General features: G+C 42.1%; 1 protein-coding gene across 2 annotated transcripts in view; it reads right to left on the bottom strand.

The window, feature by feature from the left end:
* Nucleotides 1-578: 578 nt before the first annotated feature.
* LOC120296794 (lipase member K-like) overlaps nucleotides 579-19,665 on the bottom strand; it is a 66,787-nt gene continuing 47,700 nt past the window's right edge. For both annotated transcript variants that reach the window (XM_039318769.1, XM_039318770.1), the window contains exons 8-12: nucleotides 19,426-19,562; nucleotides 14,518-14,664; nucleotides 8,909-8,980; nucleotides 2,000-2,065; nucleotides 579-1,507 (exon numbers count right to left, since the gene is read on the bottom strand). In XM_039318769.1, coding sequence (XP_039174703.1) covers nucleotides 1,274-1,507; nucleotides 2,000-2,065; nucleotides 8,909-8,980; nucleotides 14,518-14,664; nucleotides 19,426-19,562 — 656 coding nt within the window. In that variant the 3' untranslated portion in view covers nucleotides 579-1,273. The remainder of the gene's footprint in view (nucleotides 1,508-1,999; nucleotides 2,066-8,908; nucleotides 8,981-14,517; nucleotides 14,665-19,425; nucleotides 19,563-19,665) is intronic.

Raw genomic sequence — 19,665 nt, 5'->3', positions numbered from 1 at the left:
TGGCCTGAAAAGAAAATGATTCTTATACCATGCACAGAATTAGAACTTGCCAAAAACTATGGTAGATACAAGGAGGTTTGTGATACACCTCTTTCTGCATGATACACATAAGGGGGGGGGGATGTGAATAAAGGAAGGATACACTACTCCACTGCCCTATCTTGTTCCCAGGAAGTACTCAGACCCCATATTTTTTGTTTCTGCTTTTGTTTTACCTCCTGGAATTCTGTTCACACTTAGGTAATAGCCATCTTCTGTAAGGATCTCATATTCTTCACAAGAATATTCCCAATGTCTGATTCTCTCACTCTGTAAAGATTGAAAGACAAATCTACAATATGGAATGGATTCTGATATAACAAGTATGGACCTGCACATATGTTGGGACAGTCCATGGAGAAGCACAAACAAGCTATCTGGGAAATGATTTCATCAGAGAAATTGTGTGCCATAAACTGGCTGAACTGATCAAGGATAGATTTTTAAAAATTTAAAAGTGCAACTATTATTGTGATGATATGGATATGTATATAGATTTTTCTTGGTAGCATTGGGTGACCTCATAGGCTATGGTAAACAGTCAAAATAGTGTGATCTGAATTGTGATTTTTTTTTATGAATGTTGTATGGCAAAGCTTTGATACACTTTTGTGATTGGCTATTTGATCATGACCTGTATACAGTCCTGACAGCAATTGAGAAGAAATCTGCCACTGTCTTCTTCTGAGATATTTTTGACTTCTCAGTCTGCATATAACCTTAAGAGTCTACCCTCCAAACTTCGAGACCCGGAAATACTCAAGTAAGTGCTACCTCCTGAGACTATGAGATTATGCTTAGACAAGAATACTTCACATGAAGCAGAATATTTAAGATGATCTAGAATATGCTGTTACATCATTTGGGAGAGGGAACCTAGCATGTATACTGTATTATGAGAATCTTTCTATTATCTTACTATCCAGTAGGCAGATAAATGATGCTAACATTACGCCAGTGTTCAGATCAGATTTATTTAAGAAAACTTACAGACCTGCCTATAACCCATCTAGGATGTTATATTGTTTATAAATCAGTAGGATATAAACTTAAATCTTCAGTAGGAAAGAAACACACAATGATTCATAAATAAAATGGAAGGATAAGCAAATTTGAACATAAATCAATTGAATAATAAAGACAGTCAGCATAAACTCAGGAAACAAAAAACACTTAAGTGTCTAGCACTACCACAGGCATAATGAGGACAATGGAATTTTAATTCCAGGTGGCTTCATAGATATTTCTCCATTAGGCCAAGGATTTCCTTGTATGCATGTTGGTGAGCATCAATGCCCCAAATAAAATCCCAGTGAGTCCAATCAGGGAACTCCTTATTATAAACAAGGTTAGTAGTTTGAGAGCGTAATTGTGCAATTTCCATCGGCTGGCAAACCCAATCTTGTCCTCCACTCCACATGGCAACTGGCACAGTGATGGCTTCTATCTTGTAGAATGGTGGAGTTGTCTGAGGAAAGGAAAAATCATGAGAAAAGAAATGGCACTAGAAATTCTTTTAGAGCAAAATTCAATATAATGATTGGGAATTCCACCACAGGACTTTTTCCATGCAAAAAGTATCCAGAGGAAGCCAAAGAAATTCTGAATCAGAGTAGTGTCATAGATTGTTTCAGTGCATTCCTTGTTTTGCTATAGATTGTTCCAAAATGCAAAAACTCAGACAAATGTAGCAGATGCTCCTCAAAATAGCAGGCATTTTTTACTTACTGGAATTTTGCAAAACAATGGAAAGTTTTCAAATCAAAAATACTTTCAATTACTTATACTTTATTTTTAGCTACCCAGGATAAAGGTATTTTACAGAGTAATCTGGCGGCTTGGCAGAAAGTAATCATTATATTAGATTTAGGAGTCAAATGTTCATTATTTGTCTTCTTTCCCATGGGAAAAATCCAGAAAATCCTACATTAAAGAACTGTCAAAATCCAGCACAACCTACCTGGTTATACATGTCTATATTCTTCGAACCATAGTCAAAATATCTGAAAAGCCCACTTTTCATTAACTGGAATAAGAAAGAAAACACAGTAACTATATTTTTCTCTGTGTTATAAAAGCAATTGTCAGAATCCAATTATATTTCATCTTTAATTATCAAATATAGAAAACCCCAATTCTGCCTTCTCTGGATTCTGCCATAAGGGGGAGAGAAGGGGGAGAACAAAGGGGCTTTATGGTCCTCACTTCCTTCAGTATACTTCTAAGGAACTGAATGTGTTTATTGCAACCTCAAAGAGTTTGAATGTAGTTAGCACCAAAGAACCTTACCATAACAAAGTGGGCTATTTACCTTTCATGTAGTTTATCTGAAGTCTCCATCCAGATGGAAGAAAGGAATAAAGGGGTGGAATTGTGATGCCTGAAACTATCACTGGAAGGGGGGGTGATTGGGTGGGACTACTGGGGAACCCTTTAAAACCTTGAATGGGAGAGCTTGGACCCCAAGTCCTGTCTAGCACGCCTGCAACCACTTCTTCTTAATAAAGGATTCCTGTTGGAAGAATTATTCCAAGAGTTCTGTCTTCTTAAGATGCAAAGTGGGGTGGGTCCTTACATTAGACAGGACTTACAAAATTAATCCACCTGGAAGGGAGACCCTTGCCGGGGGATTTTGCAAAAATTTACCATGTCAGAGCAAGAGAGGGGGAAAACTCCCTGGAAAGAAAGCCGCTGACTAAATTGGAACCTCGTCAGATGTTGGGATCCGAGAGGTCAGATTCCTCAGGAGAAGAAGTGGTGGAGACACGGGACCACAAGCCTCGCTGGTCAGTGGGCGTTAGAAAGAAAAGTGAGTGAGAAAGGAATCAAGAAAGGTGACCCTGAGACGGGGGACCAAGCAACCAGAATGGAAACAGGAGATGGAGAAATCCCTGCACGCAAGTGAAGAGGGAGAAAGCTGGGCACCATACTCAAACTGGATCCTAGAGAAAGCTATTGACCTGATGAAGAGAACTCTAAGCTCCCTAAGAGAGGAGAATCCTGAGCCCTACGGCCGCCCCAGCTCCTGGAGCTGCAAAGGGAGAGACGCCGAGGGGGACGTGGAACCTACAACCCCGGGGACATCTACTGATCCAGTAGTCCCCACCCCCTACCGGACCACAGATGGCAATCTGGACAGAAGACACTACCACCAACAACGGAGGCACCGATCCATTCCAAGATGTCCACCGTTGGAGGTGAAATTCAAAGGGGAGCCAACATGCTTGGGGTTTTTCCTAACTCAAGTCCTCAGCTACATGGAGGAATACGGGCAGGACATTCCCAGCGACAAAGCCCGCATCCGGATCGTGCAATCTGCCCTGGATGGACTGGCTGCAGATTGGGTGGTGAACTTGCATGACTCCAATGCCCCAGAACTCAGTAACTTCAACCGTTTCATGTCCTCTTGAGAAGACAATTTGAAGACCCCCTGGCTGATCGCAAAGCCTGTGAAAGGATAAAAATGATGAAGCAAGGCAAACGCCCGGTGGCTGAATATACACAAGAATTCCGGGCCATTGCCAGCAAACTGAATTGGCCAGAAGACATCCTCCTTAGCCATTTCAAAGACGGACTAAATTATGACCTATATGACGCTTGCCTGCCCCGAGGGGACCCACACCAACTTGAGGAATGGTACATCTTGGCAGAGGAAGCAGAGATCGACATATTGAAGAGACACCGCCGAGGAAAACAATGGAGCCGCCCCCCGCCTGAGCTGACACACGAACCGGTGAAATCATCGGCTACAGCCAAGAAGCAAATGGGGTGTTTCAAGTGCGGAAGAGAAGGGCATCAAGCTGTAGAATGCCGCTCCAAAGCCCCCCAGCACAACCCAGACAGATCCCCAATCAACAAATCCGGAAAGTCTTCAGCTAAGCCAAAAGAAACGGCCATGAGAATGATGGAAATTGCAGAACCCCCCACTTCTGCTCACCAAGGGGAAAGAACTCCAGCCTACACCACAGGGCCGGTGGATGCCTCAGATGACAGCTCGGAGGGCGAACCCCTGGTAAGTGGATGCATCACACCCATCTTCAAACAGTGACTATATTAATCCCCCCCATGCCTGAAGCTGTGAAGGTGAAAGCCTTAATAGACTCTGGCTGCACCCGCTGCCTCATTAGCCCAACACTAGTGGGGAATCTGGGCATCCCATCCAGGAGACTGGAACAACCAATCTCATTTGGCCAGTTAGATGGATCCATAGCAGGGGGGGTGCCAGGTACCCTAGCCACTCTACCAATACACCTCTCCCTGGGCAAACATGAAGAGGACATAACGTTTGTGGTGACCCCAGGTATGGAATGCCCAATGATTCTAGGGATGGAATGGTTGAAAAAATGGAACCCCTGGGTAAATTGGAGGACGACAGAAATCAAATTCCCGAAGGGGGACCCTATGGACTTAAAACCCCAAGGGAGGCTACCAGAATCAAGAATAGAAAAAGCATCCATAGGAGAGGAAAAAAGATTAACAGAAATACCAGAGGAATATAGAGACCTTGCTGAAGTCTTCAGTGAGGAGAGGGCGAATGAGCTCCCCCGCCACTGACCCACAGACAGTGCCATTGAATTCAAGCCTGGGGCAAAACTCCCGAAGCCCAGATTATACTCCATGAGCCCAAGGGGGAAGGAGGAAATGGAAAGATTTATAAAAAAAAACCTAGAGAGAGGTTTCATTGAGCCAGCAAAGCCTAAAGTGGCTGTCCCGGTCCTTTTTAGAGAGAAGAAGGATGGCTCTTTACGTTTATGCGTGGATTATAGGGCCCTGAATACAATCAGTGAAAGCAACCTATACCCTCTGCCCCTCATGAAAGACATGCTGTCACACCTATCGAAAGGGAAATTTTTTTCTAAACTAGACCTAAGGGAAGCTTACTATCGCGTGAGAATTAAGGAAGGGGACGAATGGAAGACTGCATTTAACTGCCCCATGGGGTGCTATCAATTCAAAGTCTTGCCATTTGGATTACAAGGGGGCCCTGCAGTCTTTATGCAATTAATCAATGACGTTCTAAGGGAGCACCTGTTTAAGGGGGTCCTTGTTTACTTGGACGACATTCTTATCTTTACTGAAACAAAAGAGGAACCTTGCCAGAGCGGTTTTAAAGAAGCTGCGAGCCGCCCACCTATATGCCAAACTCTCAAAATGCGAATTCTACCAGGAAAGGATAGACTACCTAGGTTATCGCATATCCCCACAGGGCATTGAAATGGACCCAGAGAAGGTCAAAGCAGTATTAGATTGTGCACCACCCCGCACAAGAAAGCAACTACAAAGTTTCCTGGGCTTTGCAAACTTTTACCGCCAATTCATCCCCTCATTTGCCCAGATAGCCTTGCCCCACACTAACTTACTGAAAATGAAGGGAACATCCTCAGTAAAACCTAGCCAGCCACTAACATGGACAATGGAGTGCCAAGCAGCGTTTGAGAGACTAAAGAGCCTTTTTTCTGCCGAACCAGTACTAAGGCACCCAGACATGGACAAGCCCTTCGTAATACAGGCAGATGCAAGTGATGTGGCAGTGGGGGCTGTGCTATTACAAGAAAATGATGATGCAGTATTGCAACCCTGTGCATATACATCCAAGAAACTCACGGAAACAGAACAGCGCTGGCCCGTATGGGAGAAGGAGGCTTATGGGATACGTTGGGCATTACTCACGTGGCGACAGTTCCTGGAAGGCAACAAAATCCCCTTCCAGGTGTGGACCAATCACAAAAATTTAGAAGCCCTGAAAACGTCCAGGAAACTCAATCCCAAACAAGCCCGCTGGTCCCAGCATTTTCACCAGTTCCAATTTAAGCTCAAACATTTACCAGGAAGAAAGAACTTCCTGGCAGATGCACTATATCACATGCCTCAATATAACAGCGCACGAACCACAGACTCTAGACCAATAATAGCAGAGTCACAACTGGCAGCACCATAACCACAAGAACCCAAGCCAAATTAAAACCACAACTGGACAGCCAAACTGGAATTGAATTCAGAAAAAGTTTGGAAACAGATGAATGGTTCCAGAAAAACAAAAATGTGTGCACAATGAGAGACGGGTTGCCTTGGGTAGGGGAAAAGTTATATATACCAACAACCCAAAGAGTCACTTTCATGCAGCTTTGCCATGACACAAAATCAGCAGGGCATTTTGGATTTGTAAAAACTTTACACTTAATTAAACGGCAATTTTGGTGGCCATCAATAAAAAAGGACATAGAAAGTTATGTTGCCAGCTGCCCAACCTGTGCATCAGCAAAGAGGTTGCAAGGGAAATCGCCAGGGCTATTACAACCAGTGGCAAGTCCCTCAGCCCCCTGGAGGGAAATAGCCATGGATTTTATAGTGGAATTGCCAGAAAGCAATGGGAATACTGTTATCTGGACAGTCATGGACTTGTTTTCCAAACAGGTGCACTTTATCCCTTGCCAAAAGATTCCCACTGCAAAGGCCTTAGCAAAACTTTTCATCCAGCACATTTACAGATTGCACGGGGCACCCCAACGCATCATCTCTGATAGGGGAGTGCAATTTACGTCTGCATTTTGGAAGGAATTTTTATCCCTCTTAGGGACCACTCAGGGACTGACATCTAGCCATCACCCTCAGACAGATGGACAAACGGAACGGTGCCATTCAGTACTTGAGCAATATTTGAGATGTTTTTTAAATTTCCAACAGAGTGATTGGACGGACTTACTTCCTTTTGCAGAAGTTGCCTACAATAATGCAGTCCACTCCAGCACAGGCTACACTCCTTTTCAAATAGCCAATGGTCAAAGTTTCAACCCTATGCCAGAGTTAACCCCAAATGAACCAACGATCCCTTCACTGAAAGAATGGATGGAAAAACTACAAAACACCTGGCATACAAAGCACAAGACGATAAAAAAAGGGTTGAGCCTACACCATTCATTATAGGAGAAATGGTGTACTTATCTACAAAATACCTAAAGTCCCTACAGCCCTGTAAAAAACTTGGACCAAAATATATAGGACCTTTTCCAATTAAAAGAATCATAAATCCAGTAACAGTAGAATTAGAATTACCCAAAAATCTCAGGCAAATACACCCAAATTTTCATTGCAGCTTGCTGAAAAGAGAGCATCAGTCACCTCTACGGCCAAAAATTTCCCCCCCACCACCTCCAATCATGGTGGAGGGTGAACAACACTTCGAAATAAAGGAAATCCTTGATTCTAGGAGATATCATGGAGCAACTCAGTACCTAGTTGCCTGGAAACACCTCCCTCCCCCCCTCACAAAACGAGTGGGTCCATAAACGTCATGTCAGAGCCCCGGAGCTATTGAAGAAGTTTCACACAGAGTATCCTAACAAGCCTAAGTTTTATACCTGTTTTGTTTTCTTTCAGGTGGATCTCTCTTATTTTTAAGAGGGGCCGGATGTTAGAATCCAATTATATTTCATCTTTAATTATCAAATATAGAAAACCCCAATTCTGCCATAAGGGGGAGAGAAGGGGGAGAACAAAGGGGCTTTATGGCCCTCACTTCCTTCAGTATACTTCTAAGGAACTGAATGTGTTTATTGCAACCTCAAAGAGTTTGAATGTAGTTAGCACCAAAGAACCTTACCATAGCAAAGGGGGCTATTTACCTTTCATGTAGTTTATCTGAAGTCTCCATCCAGACGGAAGAAAGGAATAAAGGGGTGGAATTGTGATGCCTGAAACTATCACTGGAAGGGGGGGTGATTGGGTGGGACTACTGGGGAACCCCTTAAAACCTTGAATGGGAGAGCTTGGACCCCAAGTCCTGTCTAGCACGCCTGCAACCACTTCTTCTTAATAAAGGATTCCTGTTGGAAGAATTATTCCAAGAGTTCTGTCTTCTTAAGATGCAAAATGGGGTGGGTCCTTACAGCAATAATAAAGTGTAGAGACCAAAATGATCCAGTCATATTTCATTACTATCTAAGGGGAGTTAACCTCAATGAGAAGACATCAAAATAACTCACTGTTCTATAACTTCCATGAAGTTACTTACTGTCATACAGCCAACAAAAAAACAGCCAGAACCAGATATTACTGTATGTAAAGTTCTTCAATCTAAATACAACACCATGTGTCTTTCCAAAGCCACTGTCAGCCATTTTGTTTATGTTAAAATGGCTGGCATTTTTTCATAGATCTTCTATCTTACAAATCAATTCATAAATTCTACTTTCCTAACTACAAAATGGCCAATGAATTCACTCCAAAGCTTTCTGGAATGGCTGACCCAAAACTTTATACACAGTCAAAGACCTTTCTGAAGTTTTATTTTAAAAAAAACATTTCCAAGTAGTTATCATGAGAAAACCATATTTGTACAGACTTTGACACATAAGCCACATGCATCCAAGGATATCTATGGGTTAGATGGGTGGGTCAAAAAGGTTAAATCCCTGCCTCTTTCCCTTTTTTTACATGCATCACTGGCCAAGATATTGATCTTGCAGTCGCCCCCTCCTCATCTATCTTTGATGCTCAAGATAACTTAAAAATCAATGTGGCACCTTTGGATTAGACAAAATATGTTTATTATTTAGCATATGCCATATCGTATATGGACTAGCAATCATTTAGATTAATAAAACACAATAAAATATAAATGATAAAAAAATCTATGTTCAAGTATTTCTTTTCTTAACTAACAGCCTTTTGGAAGAAGGCCTGAGATTCTATTAAGAATTTGCTGAACTGATTTAACCAGCATTTGTCCTAATTATTTACTTACCTTGTTTTTCTTTCTTATTCTTATTGTGGTTCTCAACAGACAACTTTATTTTTACCTGACCATGGGAATGTTTTTTATTAAAAGATGAGAGTGTCTGTTGAATTAAATCATCAAAATGAGTCTTACCTGGCTCAAGTGGACTACATTTTTCACAGAAGTATAATCTGGGAAATGTGAAATATACACATCAGAACGGCTCTAGAAACAGTAAATAAAAGACTGTTTAGAAGAGTTTTAATCTGCAAAAGTCGTCTGTGAACTGTACCTGTGTAAAAGGTGAGAAACATCTAGGCTAATCTTGAGCTAATAACAGTAGTTTCCCACAACAGTCAAAGGGAGGGAGGGAGGGAGAAAGGGAGGGGAAGGAAGGAGAAGGAGAAGGAGGGAGAAATAGATATCCAGATGAAATATGAAGATTATGATAAATTATCATAAATAATCCAGAAAGTTTCTATTTACTGTATCTTTCAGTGTTTGAATACAATATGTTTTAAAGACAGAAGGAGCATCAAAACAGTGTTACACAGTATGTCACATCAAAGGACAATAAGCACCATTGGCATCATTTTTTAATTTTGTTTTTGTTCTGTTTTAGAATCAGAGACATTGAAGTGAGGCAGGAGTAACAAACACAACTTCTTTATTGAGATCACAAACAGAACAGAACAGCAAACAAAATGGCGCTGGCTCTTTTATACTTCCCTTGCAGGGACAGCATCAGCCTATCAATGCAAGGCTAGTCTCCCACCTTGCACATGCTCACAAGGCTGGAGACAGCCTGTCTGGTCCCGGGCAACCACTGGTCTGCCCGGGCCTCCTGCAGCCTCCTGAGCCTGCTGAGTCATTCAGCAGGCCCAGGACATGACACCCCTCCCCCCTCATGGATAAAACAATAAGTGAATACTTACTGTTTTATAGCAGCATACATGTGTTCAATTAAGCATGTTGTTATTTCTAAACACAGTTATGCCTGCAAGCAGGCAGACCCAGTTATTACATTTCTCATATTTATACGAATACCACATATTGTTTAATACTATCAAACAAAACACCCCAACTATGAGTGTGCCCTGAGTTCAAGAGAACTATTAAGCCTCCCTTACATACATTCTATTTTTTCACAAGACTATTAAGCCTGTCCTGGAATTGACAAGAACCTTACATAGTCTTGTAAATGCTTGGGGGGACCCTTGCTCGCTCTGATCTTCTTAGAGCTGTTGTGGGCATCTGGTCTGCAAGCTCACCTGCCAGGCTTGGCAGACCAGAACGTAGATGCCCCCTTGAATCCAGCCACCCTCCATCGTACCGAATGGCCGGCACCTGTCACCCCAGACCAGAGTTCTTTGGTGGGGTGGAATTCCCCAAGTCCACAATGGACCCCTCTTAGGAGCACTATCCCATGAGCCCAAGACCAGCAGATGGAGAAGCCTGTAGTGCAGGTTGACTGGCCAAATCCATAGACCCAGTGCCCGAGTCAGGAGCCTCCTCGTAGGCAGAACCCCCTTCTGGAGCCAGTGTATCCCCACTTTCGCAGAGAGACTGTGGTCCACGATCATAATCGTGGTCTTCCTCCCCCCCAAGAGCAGAGCCAGGGGTGGAAGTGTTGCTGGGAAGCCTACAGCATAGTTGATCGATGTGCTGCCTTAACACATGACCATCGTCCAAGGCCACTTTGTATGACAGTGGCCCAGAGACCTTGCATACCACTGCGGTCACCCAGAGATGTCCAGGTCCATAGTTCCTTGCCCAGACCGGATCGCCCACCTGTAGTAACAGGCGGCTGTGACACCTGTGAACTCACCCAGTCTGGGTGCAACCTGTCCAGTTTGGTAATGAGTCTGCGATCCCAGCAGAGTTCAGCTGGGCTCTTCCCAGTGGCAGTACAAGGTGTGGTGTGGTGGCAAAGAAGAAAGTCAGCTAACCTGTGATGCCAGTTGCCATGAGTGATTCTCTTTAAAGCATCTTTGGTAGTACGCACCATATGCTCAGCCTGGCCGATGGAAGCTGGATGGAATGGTGCAAATGTGGCATGCTGGATCAAGTTGGCTTGAAGAAAAGCCTGAAACTCAGAAGACGTGAATTGGGGTCCGTTATCAAAGACAAGGACGTCTGGAAGACCATGTGAGGTGAAGATTCCTCTCAGCACCTGGATGGTCCTAGCAGTAGTAGTGGAGGAGACAGGAACAACCACTAGCCACTTGGAATGGCTGTCCACGAGGAGAAGGAAGAATTGCCCCTGAAAGGGCCCAGCGTAGTCGATGTGTACCCTCGACCATGACTCCATGGTCTCCTCCCACCTATGTACAGGGGCCTGGGGCATTTCAGGCCTTGACTGTTGGCACACTTGGCACCGATGAACCTGGGTGTCAGGCCATCCTGACAACACCCATGTCAGCACGCGTGTAAGCGTGTGATCAGTGGCAGTTTCTGCAGCCACATCCCTAGCATTGAGGAGAGCTTCAGGCAATTCCTGAATGGAGAGAATGTGCAGAGCAGGAACACGATCTGCCTCTACCTGCTGTAGAGGTAATCTGCTGAGGCCATCTGCATGGCCCATTTCTTTACCTGGTTTGTGAAGCAGGGTGAAGTCATATGCTGACAGGAAAATTGACCGTCTCAGCATTCGAGGAGATATTATGTGAGGGGTTTGTTTGTTTGTTGTAAACAAGCCCAGCAGAGGCTTATGGTCTGTGTAGACTGTGAGTGGTGGCCATATAAGAAATCATGGAATTTCTTTATGCCAGCCACTATTGCCAAGGCTTCTCTGTCAATCTGTGCATAATTACGCTCTGCAGATGAGAGAGTTCTGGAATAGTAGGCCACAGGGACTTGTGTCCCTTGAGGTGGCTCAGCACAGCCCCAACCCCATAAGGGGATGCATCACAGGCTATGCATACAGACAATTGCTCATTGAAATGAGCTAACACAGCATTTGAGGCCAGCAAGGCCTTAGCTTCTGAAAAACTCTTTTCATGGACTTGTGTCCACTGCCAAGGAGCCTGTTTATCCAAAAGCCTCAGGCACTGTGGCCTTGTGAGGTAGAAATGCATAGTACAAGTTTAACAGTCCCAGAAAAGCGTGAAGTTCATTTTTGGAGTTGGGACTTAGGGCCTGCTGAATTGCTTTGAGCTTGGATTTAGCAGGATGGATGCCTTCAGCATCAATATGGAACCCCAGAAATTCAGTGGAGGTAACTCCAATCTTACATTTGTCTTGCTTCAGCTTCAACCCTGCTTGGCGGAAACGCAGCAAGACAGCCCTCAGCCTTTCAGCTAAGTTCCCAGCAATGAGGATGTCATCAAAGTAGGGACAGACCCCAGGAATACCACGGAGCGTTCACTCTATCACACTTTTGAATATTCCAGGGGCCACATTAACCCCAAACTGCAGCCTTTTTACCTTAAAGGCTCCCCAGTGCGTCACAATTGTTTGGGCCTCAGCTGTTGCCTCATCAACAGGTAACTGTTGATAGGCCTGAGCCAAATCAAGCTTTGCAAAGATTTGTCCCCCCTTGAGTGAGGCCAGAAAGTGGCTCACCACAGGCACCAGGTAGGCATGCTGCTACAATGCCTTATTAAGTGTACATTTATAGTCCGCACAAATTCGGACTTCTCCATTGGCCTTCAGTGGTGTGACTATAGGGGTTTCCCATGGACTAGAGTCCACAGGTTCTAACATGCCCTGCTGGAGCAGCTTGTCCAGCTCTGCACCTATTTTGTTCTTTAGGGCAAAAGGCACCCTTCGGGGCTTGATCCTGATGGGTGTGATGGCTGGGTCTAAACGTAAAGCAATGGGAGGCCTCTTGTACGAGCCAAGCTCTGAACTGAACACATTAGCAAACTCCTTGCAAACTTCTGCAAGACCTGACATTTGCAGATTGTGAAGTCCAGTCACTTGAATTCTAAGGCCCTCGAACCAATTGAGTCCAATAAGACTCATATGATCACCCCCAACTACCACCACATCTAGCAGCCCTTCAAAACTTCTACGCTGCACCTTGAGCATGGCTTCCCCCTTCACGCTGACTCTGGAATTCTGGAAGTCAGTAAGGATTAAATTTGAAGGCCTGAGTTTAACTCATAAGCCACTTCTGCTGCAAATCTTTTTAAAAGTGTCTAAGGAAATGATTGATAGATTGGACCCTGTGTCCAACTCCATCGACTAGGGAACCCCTTGCAACTTCACGTCAATGTGAAGCTTCTTTTTAAGTGGCCTGTGAACCCCAGTTTTGAAAACAGCCCTATGGGATGCGCAGAAGCCCACCCTGTTTTGGCTGGGGACCTTGGTACCTTTCAGAGGCAATTCTTCTGGAAACCATTCTTTCTGGTGACCCAAACAGACAGAGGCAATGTGGCCTTGCCTTCCACATGCCCGGCAGATAGCGGAGCGGAACCGGCAGTCAGAGCACTTATGGCGTCCTCCACACCCGAAACACCGAGGGAATGAGGTTGTCTGTTGTCTACCTTCCTGAGGCCTTCTTTCTGCTTGCTGCTAAAGCCTGTCTATCTCCAATTCTGAATCCTCTTCTGGAATCTCCTAAGTGAACTCGTGATGGATGGTGCTAGGTGTTGGGGGGTTCTTGGCAAGCCGCACAGCCTTCATAGCTCCTTCCACTGCTTCTTCAGTGGCAATCTCTCTCAAAGCATCTTGAAATGAGACATCTTACTTTGCAAAAAGTTTCTGTTGCAGCTCACGACTTCGTAGGCCACAAACCAAGCAATCCCGGAGCCTCTCTTCTAGGTCCTTAAATGCACAAGGCCTAGCTGCTTGTCTTATGGCAGCAACAAAGTCCACAGCAGACTCACCAGGCCTCTGATCCCTCTGCTCAAAGGCGTGCCTCCATGCAATTACTGAGAGCTTGGGTTCAAAGTGCTCTCGCAGCCTCCTCTTTAAGTCAGCATACAGAATTGATTCCAGTAGTGCTGGGGCTACAAGATTCTCTGCAATATCAAAAGTCTTTTGGCCACAGACACACAGCAATGTAGCAGCTTTAAGGCCATCTTCTTGGATCTTGTTTACTCGAATGTAATTCTCTACTTGAGCAAACAAAATGGCGCTGGCTCTTTTATATTTCCCTTGCAGGGACAGCATCAGCCTATCAATGCAAGGCTAGTCTCCCACCTTGCACATGCTCACAAGGCTGGAGACAGCCTGTCTGGTCCCGGGCAACCACGTGGTCTGCCCGGGCCTTCTGCAGCCTCCTGAGCCTGCTGAGTCATTCAGCAGGCCCAGGACATAGCAGTTTTCATCCAGAGACTTAGGCCACAGAAACAGTTAAAAATATCTATATTGCTGAGAATCTGAATTAAAAGCTCCACACATTCACAAAGCCATACTTTCCCAATGTAAACTGAGCTTCCAGGCTAGGATTAAATTAATAGAATCATAGAATTGTGAAACTGAAAGAGATCACAAGGGTGTCCCATATTAAAGAAGACTCAAGACATGTTCCATGTGATGTTGCCCAAGAACTACAATTCCCATATATATTTTTTTCTTTCCAATCATATTTCACAAGTTTATTAAGCCTTGGCCAGTCCAACCTGCAACTTTTGTCAAACCTGCAACTTTTCTGCCAGTGTCTCTCATTTTCATCATATGAGAACTTCTTTTAGGAAATGTATTTTGTTCTGCAAACGCTTTATTATGGACTATTTCAATCTTTGACTATATGAGAACATTCTAGAAAATTCTTCATTTTCTTTAATATATTTTTAAAAACCTCATTTAAATACCTTATTTAAATTCTTCAGATTAAATCCACCAATTAGAGAAAGTCCTTGTTTGCAGAGTTCATCAACCAGTTGCTGTCTACATTGTTGGGCCAGACCTGTCCTCTGGCATGGACTCAGCAGACCAACTTCTTTCTTCCCAAATATGAACTGCAAAACCAAGGAATTCTTTTTTTTATGAATCTTTCCAATGGATTTCTTAAACAAACTGGCAAAGTAAGAAACTTAAGATTTTAAAATCCTTAATTTAAGAAGAAAAAAGCTCCAGGCTATGTAAATATGTTTTTGAGATTCTTCCCATTTCAATTATTTTTCCAGTTTTCTGATTTATAAAAGAATTTGCTCTTTAGTTTCTTTTTTTAAATTGAATTTTCTATAAAATATAGAAAATATGAATTTTCTATATTTTAGAAATTATGGAAGAATAAACTCACTTCCTGGGTGAAGGGAAAAGAAAAGATTTTAAAAAGACATGTCCAACTTTTTTGCTTGCCTGGGCTTCATGGAGTAAAAAGGGCAACATATAAAATATATAATATAGTTAATATATATAAATAGCACTTAGACTTACATACCGTTTCACAGTAGGCTTTACAGTCCTCTCTAAGAGGTTTACAGAGTCAGCATATTGCCCCCAACAATCTGAGTCCTTGTTTTACTGATCTCAGAAGGCTGAGTCAACCTGGAGCTGGTAAGAATCGAACTGCTGGCAGTCAGCAGAATTAGCCTGCAGTTCTGCACTCTCACCACTGCACCCACCACAGCTCTTTTGCACATAATAAGATTTAAAGTTTACAATTTTGTGAGGCTGCTTTACTAGCTGTCTAGGACGATATGCAGCACGAGGACCATAGGTTGGAAACGTCTCCTTTAAAGGACTAAGAAATAGTTACAATAAGAAAACTCAGTGCTGCAAATATATAAATAGAACCTAAAGATAGAAATTCCAGAGTAAATAAGAATAGAAATAGTTGTAAACTTACAGTAATAGGAAGGCAGAAGAACTAGACAGGGATTTAATTTTGCATAATAAAACAGTTTTGTATGGTCTTTATAATAAATAAACCTAATATAAATAAAAGTTTCTCATGTTAAAAGCAAATTTCAAGAGGAGTATCATGTGCACGAGGTCAAAAACAGAATCTAGTGCCCAAGTAGATGAAACAATAAAACTGGACATTGGATCCTGTATATACAGGATATATATATCCTGTATATATCCTGTATATACAGGAACCGATCTTAATGGATTCCTGGGAGATAATTTGGGTTAGAAATGTTAAATTTACTCAAGCACAAAATTTGAGGGAAAATGTTTATAAAATGTTTTATAGATGGCATTTGGATCCTAAAAAGTTATCTTGTATGTATCCAAATTTGCAACCCAAATGTTGGAGATGTGGTTCCTTGGATGCAACTTATTTTCATGTTTGGTGGACTTGCAAAAATATTAAAGCTTTTTGGATTATGATTTGGTGGAACATTCAAAAGGTTTTTAAAAGAAAAATTAAATTTACTCCCCAATTATTTCTTTTCGGTATTTTTGTGGATTTTGATGTTAAAGAAACTATTTTAATGCTGAATTTAATAACAGCAGCAAGACTATTGGTGGGTCAGTATTGGAAAAAAGATTCCCTGCCTTCTTTAGAAGAATGGGTATTCAAGGTTTCTAATTTAGCAGAAATGGCTAAAATTTCTGCTTATTTAAAGGACCATTCACAAAAGAGATATGTTTCTGTATGGAGAAGATGGATAGAATATATTCAGAAGTATGGAACAACAAAGTTTCATTTATTTTATGAATAATGGATTTTTATTAAATTATAAATTGAAGTTTGCAGAGAGTTAAGGGTTATTATGATTTTGGTTATTGTATAAGTAGTAAATTTAAGTTGATTATGTTTAGTTTGTGTGTGTGTGTGTGTGTGTGTGTGTGTGTGTGTGTGTGTGTGTGTAACCCTGTACCGAGCTCTGGGAAGCTGGGGAGAGAAGGGGGTGGGGGTGGTGGAGGGGAGAGTATGGGTAGTATGTTCAATAGTTCAGATAAGTAGGAATAGTTTTATATTTTTAAGATTTTTTTTTCTTTTTTTGGTGATAGAGGATTGCTCGGGCATTTTCCCCTAGACCGCATCCGATTGAGAAGAAGAGGAGAGGGATAAGCAAGTAGAAAGATGGAGGAGAGAGGGAGGAGAGGAGGAGAGTGAGGAAGAAGAAGGAAGGGGGAAGTGAAAAGATGAGAGGGGGATGCGGTTTGGGGGGAAATGGGTGAGCAATGCCGGAATTTGTGTGTTGTATTTTAACTTGTTATGTATCTGAATTTTTTTTCTTATGATTGTAATGAAAATAAAATAATAAAATTTAAAAAAAACTGGATTGGAGACAAACTTTAACCCCCTGATGCCTTCAAATGCTCCTGCATCTTAGAATAAAATCAGAGTATCTTTCTAAAAAGTGCAGAGAAGAATTTGCATTGCAAAGTTTACAAATATTACTGCGAGTGCCAAAATGAGGCAGGTCTGAAAGTTGTTCTTTCTTCTTTCTTTCTTCTTATTAGTACAGGTAATTAAAGATTGGTATTGGGTCTGTATTATAAGACCTGATACGCCCACTCCAGATTAATGCAGTGCAGTGTTCATTACAGTTTTGCAAATCTCTTAAATTTTTCATCTCCTTTCAAAGTCTGGAATTCATATCCCAGGATAAGAATCTCCCGCTGGCAATTCTAGTGATTTCTGTTATTGTTCCTTAAAGTGAATTTTGACTTGGAGAAGTCCTTGCAGTTTTCCTGGCAAGATTTTGCAAGTGGGTTGCCATTGCCTCCTTTCCAGGATTGAGAAAGAGGGACTGGCCCAAGGTTACCAGCTGTCTTTGAGCATGAGCCAAAATTACAACACGTATCTCTGTTTCCAGTTTGGTGCCTTAACCACTATATCAAACTGGCTCTCATTCTGAAGGCAAAAAGAGAAGCAATGGATGGAAACTAATCAAGGAGAGAACTAACCTAGAACTGAAGAGAAATTTCCTGACAGTTAGAACAATTAATCAGCAGAATGGCTTGGCTACTGAAGTGGTGGGTGTTCCAACACTAGAAGTTTTTAAGAAGAGTTTGGATAACAATTTATCTGAAGTGGAACAGGGTTTCTTGCTTGAGCAGGTGGTTGGACTAGAAGACCTCCAAGGTCCCTTCCAATTCTATTATTGTGTTATTCTAGTCCCAGTTCCATACATTAAAATGCACATTTTGGGACAAGACTGTAAACAAATGGGTACTTGTTATTGTAGATCAAACCATGCCAATTAATATATAATCAGTAAAATAAATTCTTGCTTATTTATTTGTTTGAATCATATCCCATCTTTCTTGTCTATGGAGATTCTCAGTCATCTATATCATAGTTATCCCAAAGATGTTTTTTCACGAGGCAACTGGACTTTCTTGTTTTTCTTTGAAGACGTTTCACTTCTCATCCAAGAAGCTTCTTCAGCTCTGACTGGATGGTGGGGAATGGAATATAAATCCTTCCAGGAAGGAATATAAATCCTTCAGCTCTGACTGGATGGTGGGGAATGGAATATAAATCCTTCCATTTCCCACCATCCAGTCAGAGGTGGAGAAGTTTCTTGGATGAGAAGTGAAACATCTTCAAAGAAAAACAAGACAATCCAGTTGCCTCATGAAAAAGCATCTTTGGAATCCCACCTTTCCTGCTTCCATGTTTCCCAACAAGCTGAAATCAACCAATAAGTTTACATGGCTGAGGGTTGACGTAGTGCAGTGATTCACTTAACAATTGCAGCAAGAAAGGTTGTAAAATGGGATAAAACTCATTTAACAACTGTCTTTTGAGATTAATTTTGGTCATGTTGAGGACTACTTCTATTGTATTAAAATTTAAGACAGAGTTAAAATACATTTGTAAAATAACCTAACTAGCATCTAATAATTGAGATCCAGGATACAGCCTATATGAAATTATAATGTAAACACTAAAATTATATGAAATTTAAATTATATATAAAATTACAACAGTGGAAAGATATCTAAAACTATTAATGTCAGCAAAGTGGTAAGTACTCAATTTCTGCTCTTGAAAGTCTTTCCTAACCTCAAGTCCCTAGTGAAGACTTCCAAGGCTTTGCTCACAAAGAAAAGGGAGTCAAGCTATTCTCCAAGGCGCCTGAAGGCAGGATGAGAAGCAACGGATGAAAACTGATCAAGGAGAGAAGCAACTTAAAACTAAGGAGAAACTTCCTGATGGTTAGAACAATTAACCAATGGAACAACCTGCCTCCAGAAGCGGTGAATGCTCCAACACTGGAAGTTTTTAAGAAGAGACTGGACAGCTATTTGTCTGAACTGGTATAGGGTTTCCTGCCTGAGCAGGGGGTTGGACTCGATGACCTCCAAGGTCCCTTCTAACTTTATTATGGATCATCGCACAGTCAGCTAGATGTTCAGACTAGATTTGGCATTTTGTCTACTTATCGAGTCCTTACCCAGGACCTGGGATAGGCAGATGTGGATGTTTGATGGTATTACAGATATCGTCGCAGGATGGAAGCAGTTCCTAGTAAGGCCGCCTTTTGCAATTGACTAATAGCGAATTTGTCAATGCCAATGGTGTTCAAGTAGTGCTCCAGTTGTTTTGGGATTGCACCCAAGGAGCCTATGACTATTGGTACTACCCTTGCTTGCTTTTGCCACAGTCTTTCTATTTCTATTTGTAGGTCTTTGTATTTTGTTATCTTCTCCAGTTCTTTCTCGTCTATTCTGCTGTCTCCAGGCACTGCCACGTCCACTATCCAGACTTTTTTGCCTTTCTTATCGACATTTGTTAAGTCTGGGGTATTATGTTGTTGTTGTTGTTGTTATTATTATTATTATAACAGGTTCAGCTTTGATGCACATACCTTGATTAACACTTCTGGAAAACGTCCTATTTGTAATATGGGACTTATGGCTTGCTGCAATGTGTATGCAGGACCCAAGGCAAAAAACAGTTTTATTTTCTCAGCCAGGTGTGGAAGGGCAGAAAGTGCAACATAAACTGGGAAAACACAAAACATTTTTATTTTAGCACCATTTTAAATGCAGAGAAAAGTAATTCTGTATTTACAGGCAAAAATGGAAAAAGGTCCATTGAACCCTGT

This window comes from Crotalus tigris, unplaced genomic scaffold (assembly GCF_016545835.1).
Source record: "Crotalus tigris isolate CLP2741 ecotype Arizona unplaced genomic scaffold, ASM1654583v1 scf7180000021533.416912, whole genome shotgun sequence".
NCBI classification, from domain to species: domain Eukaryota; kingdom Metazoa; phylum Chordata; class Lepidosauria; order Squamata; family Viperidae; genus Crotalus; species Crotalus tigris.
Note: the sequence above shows the minus strand (reverse complement) of the source record. Positions and strands in the feature narration are given on the sequence as shown.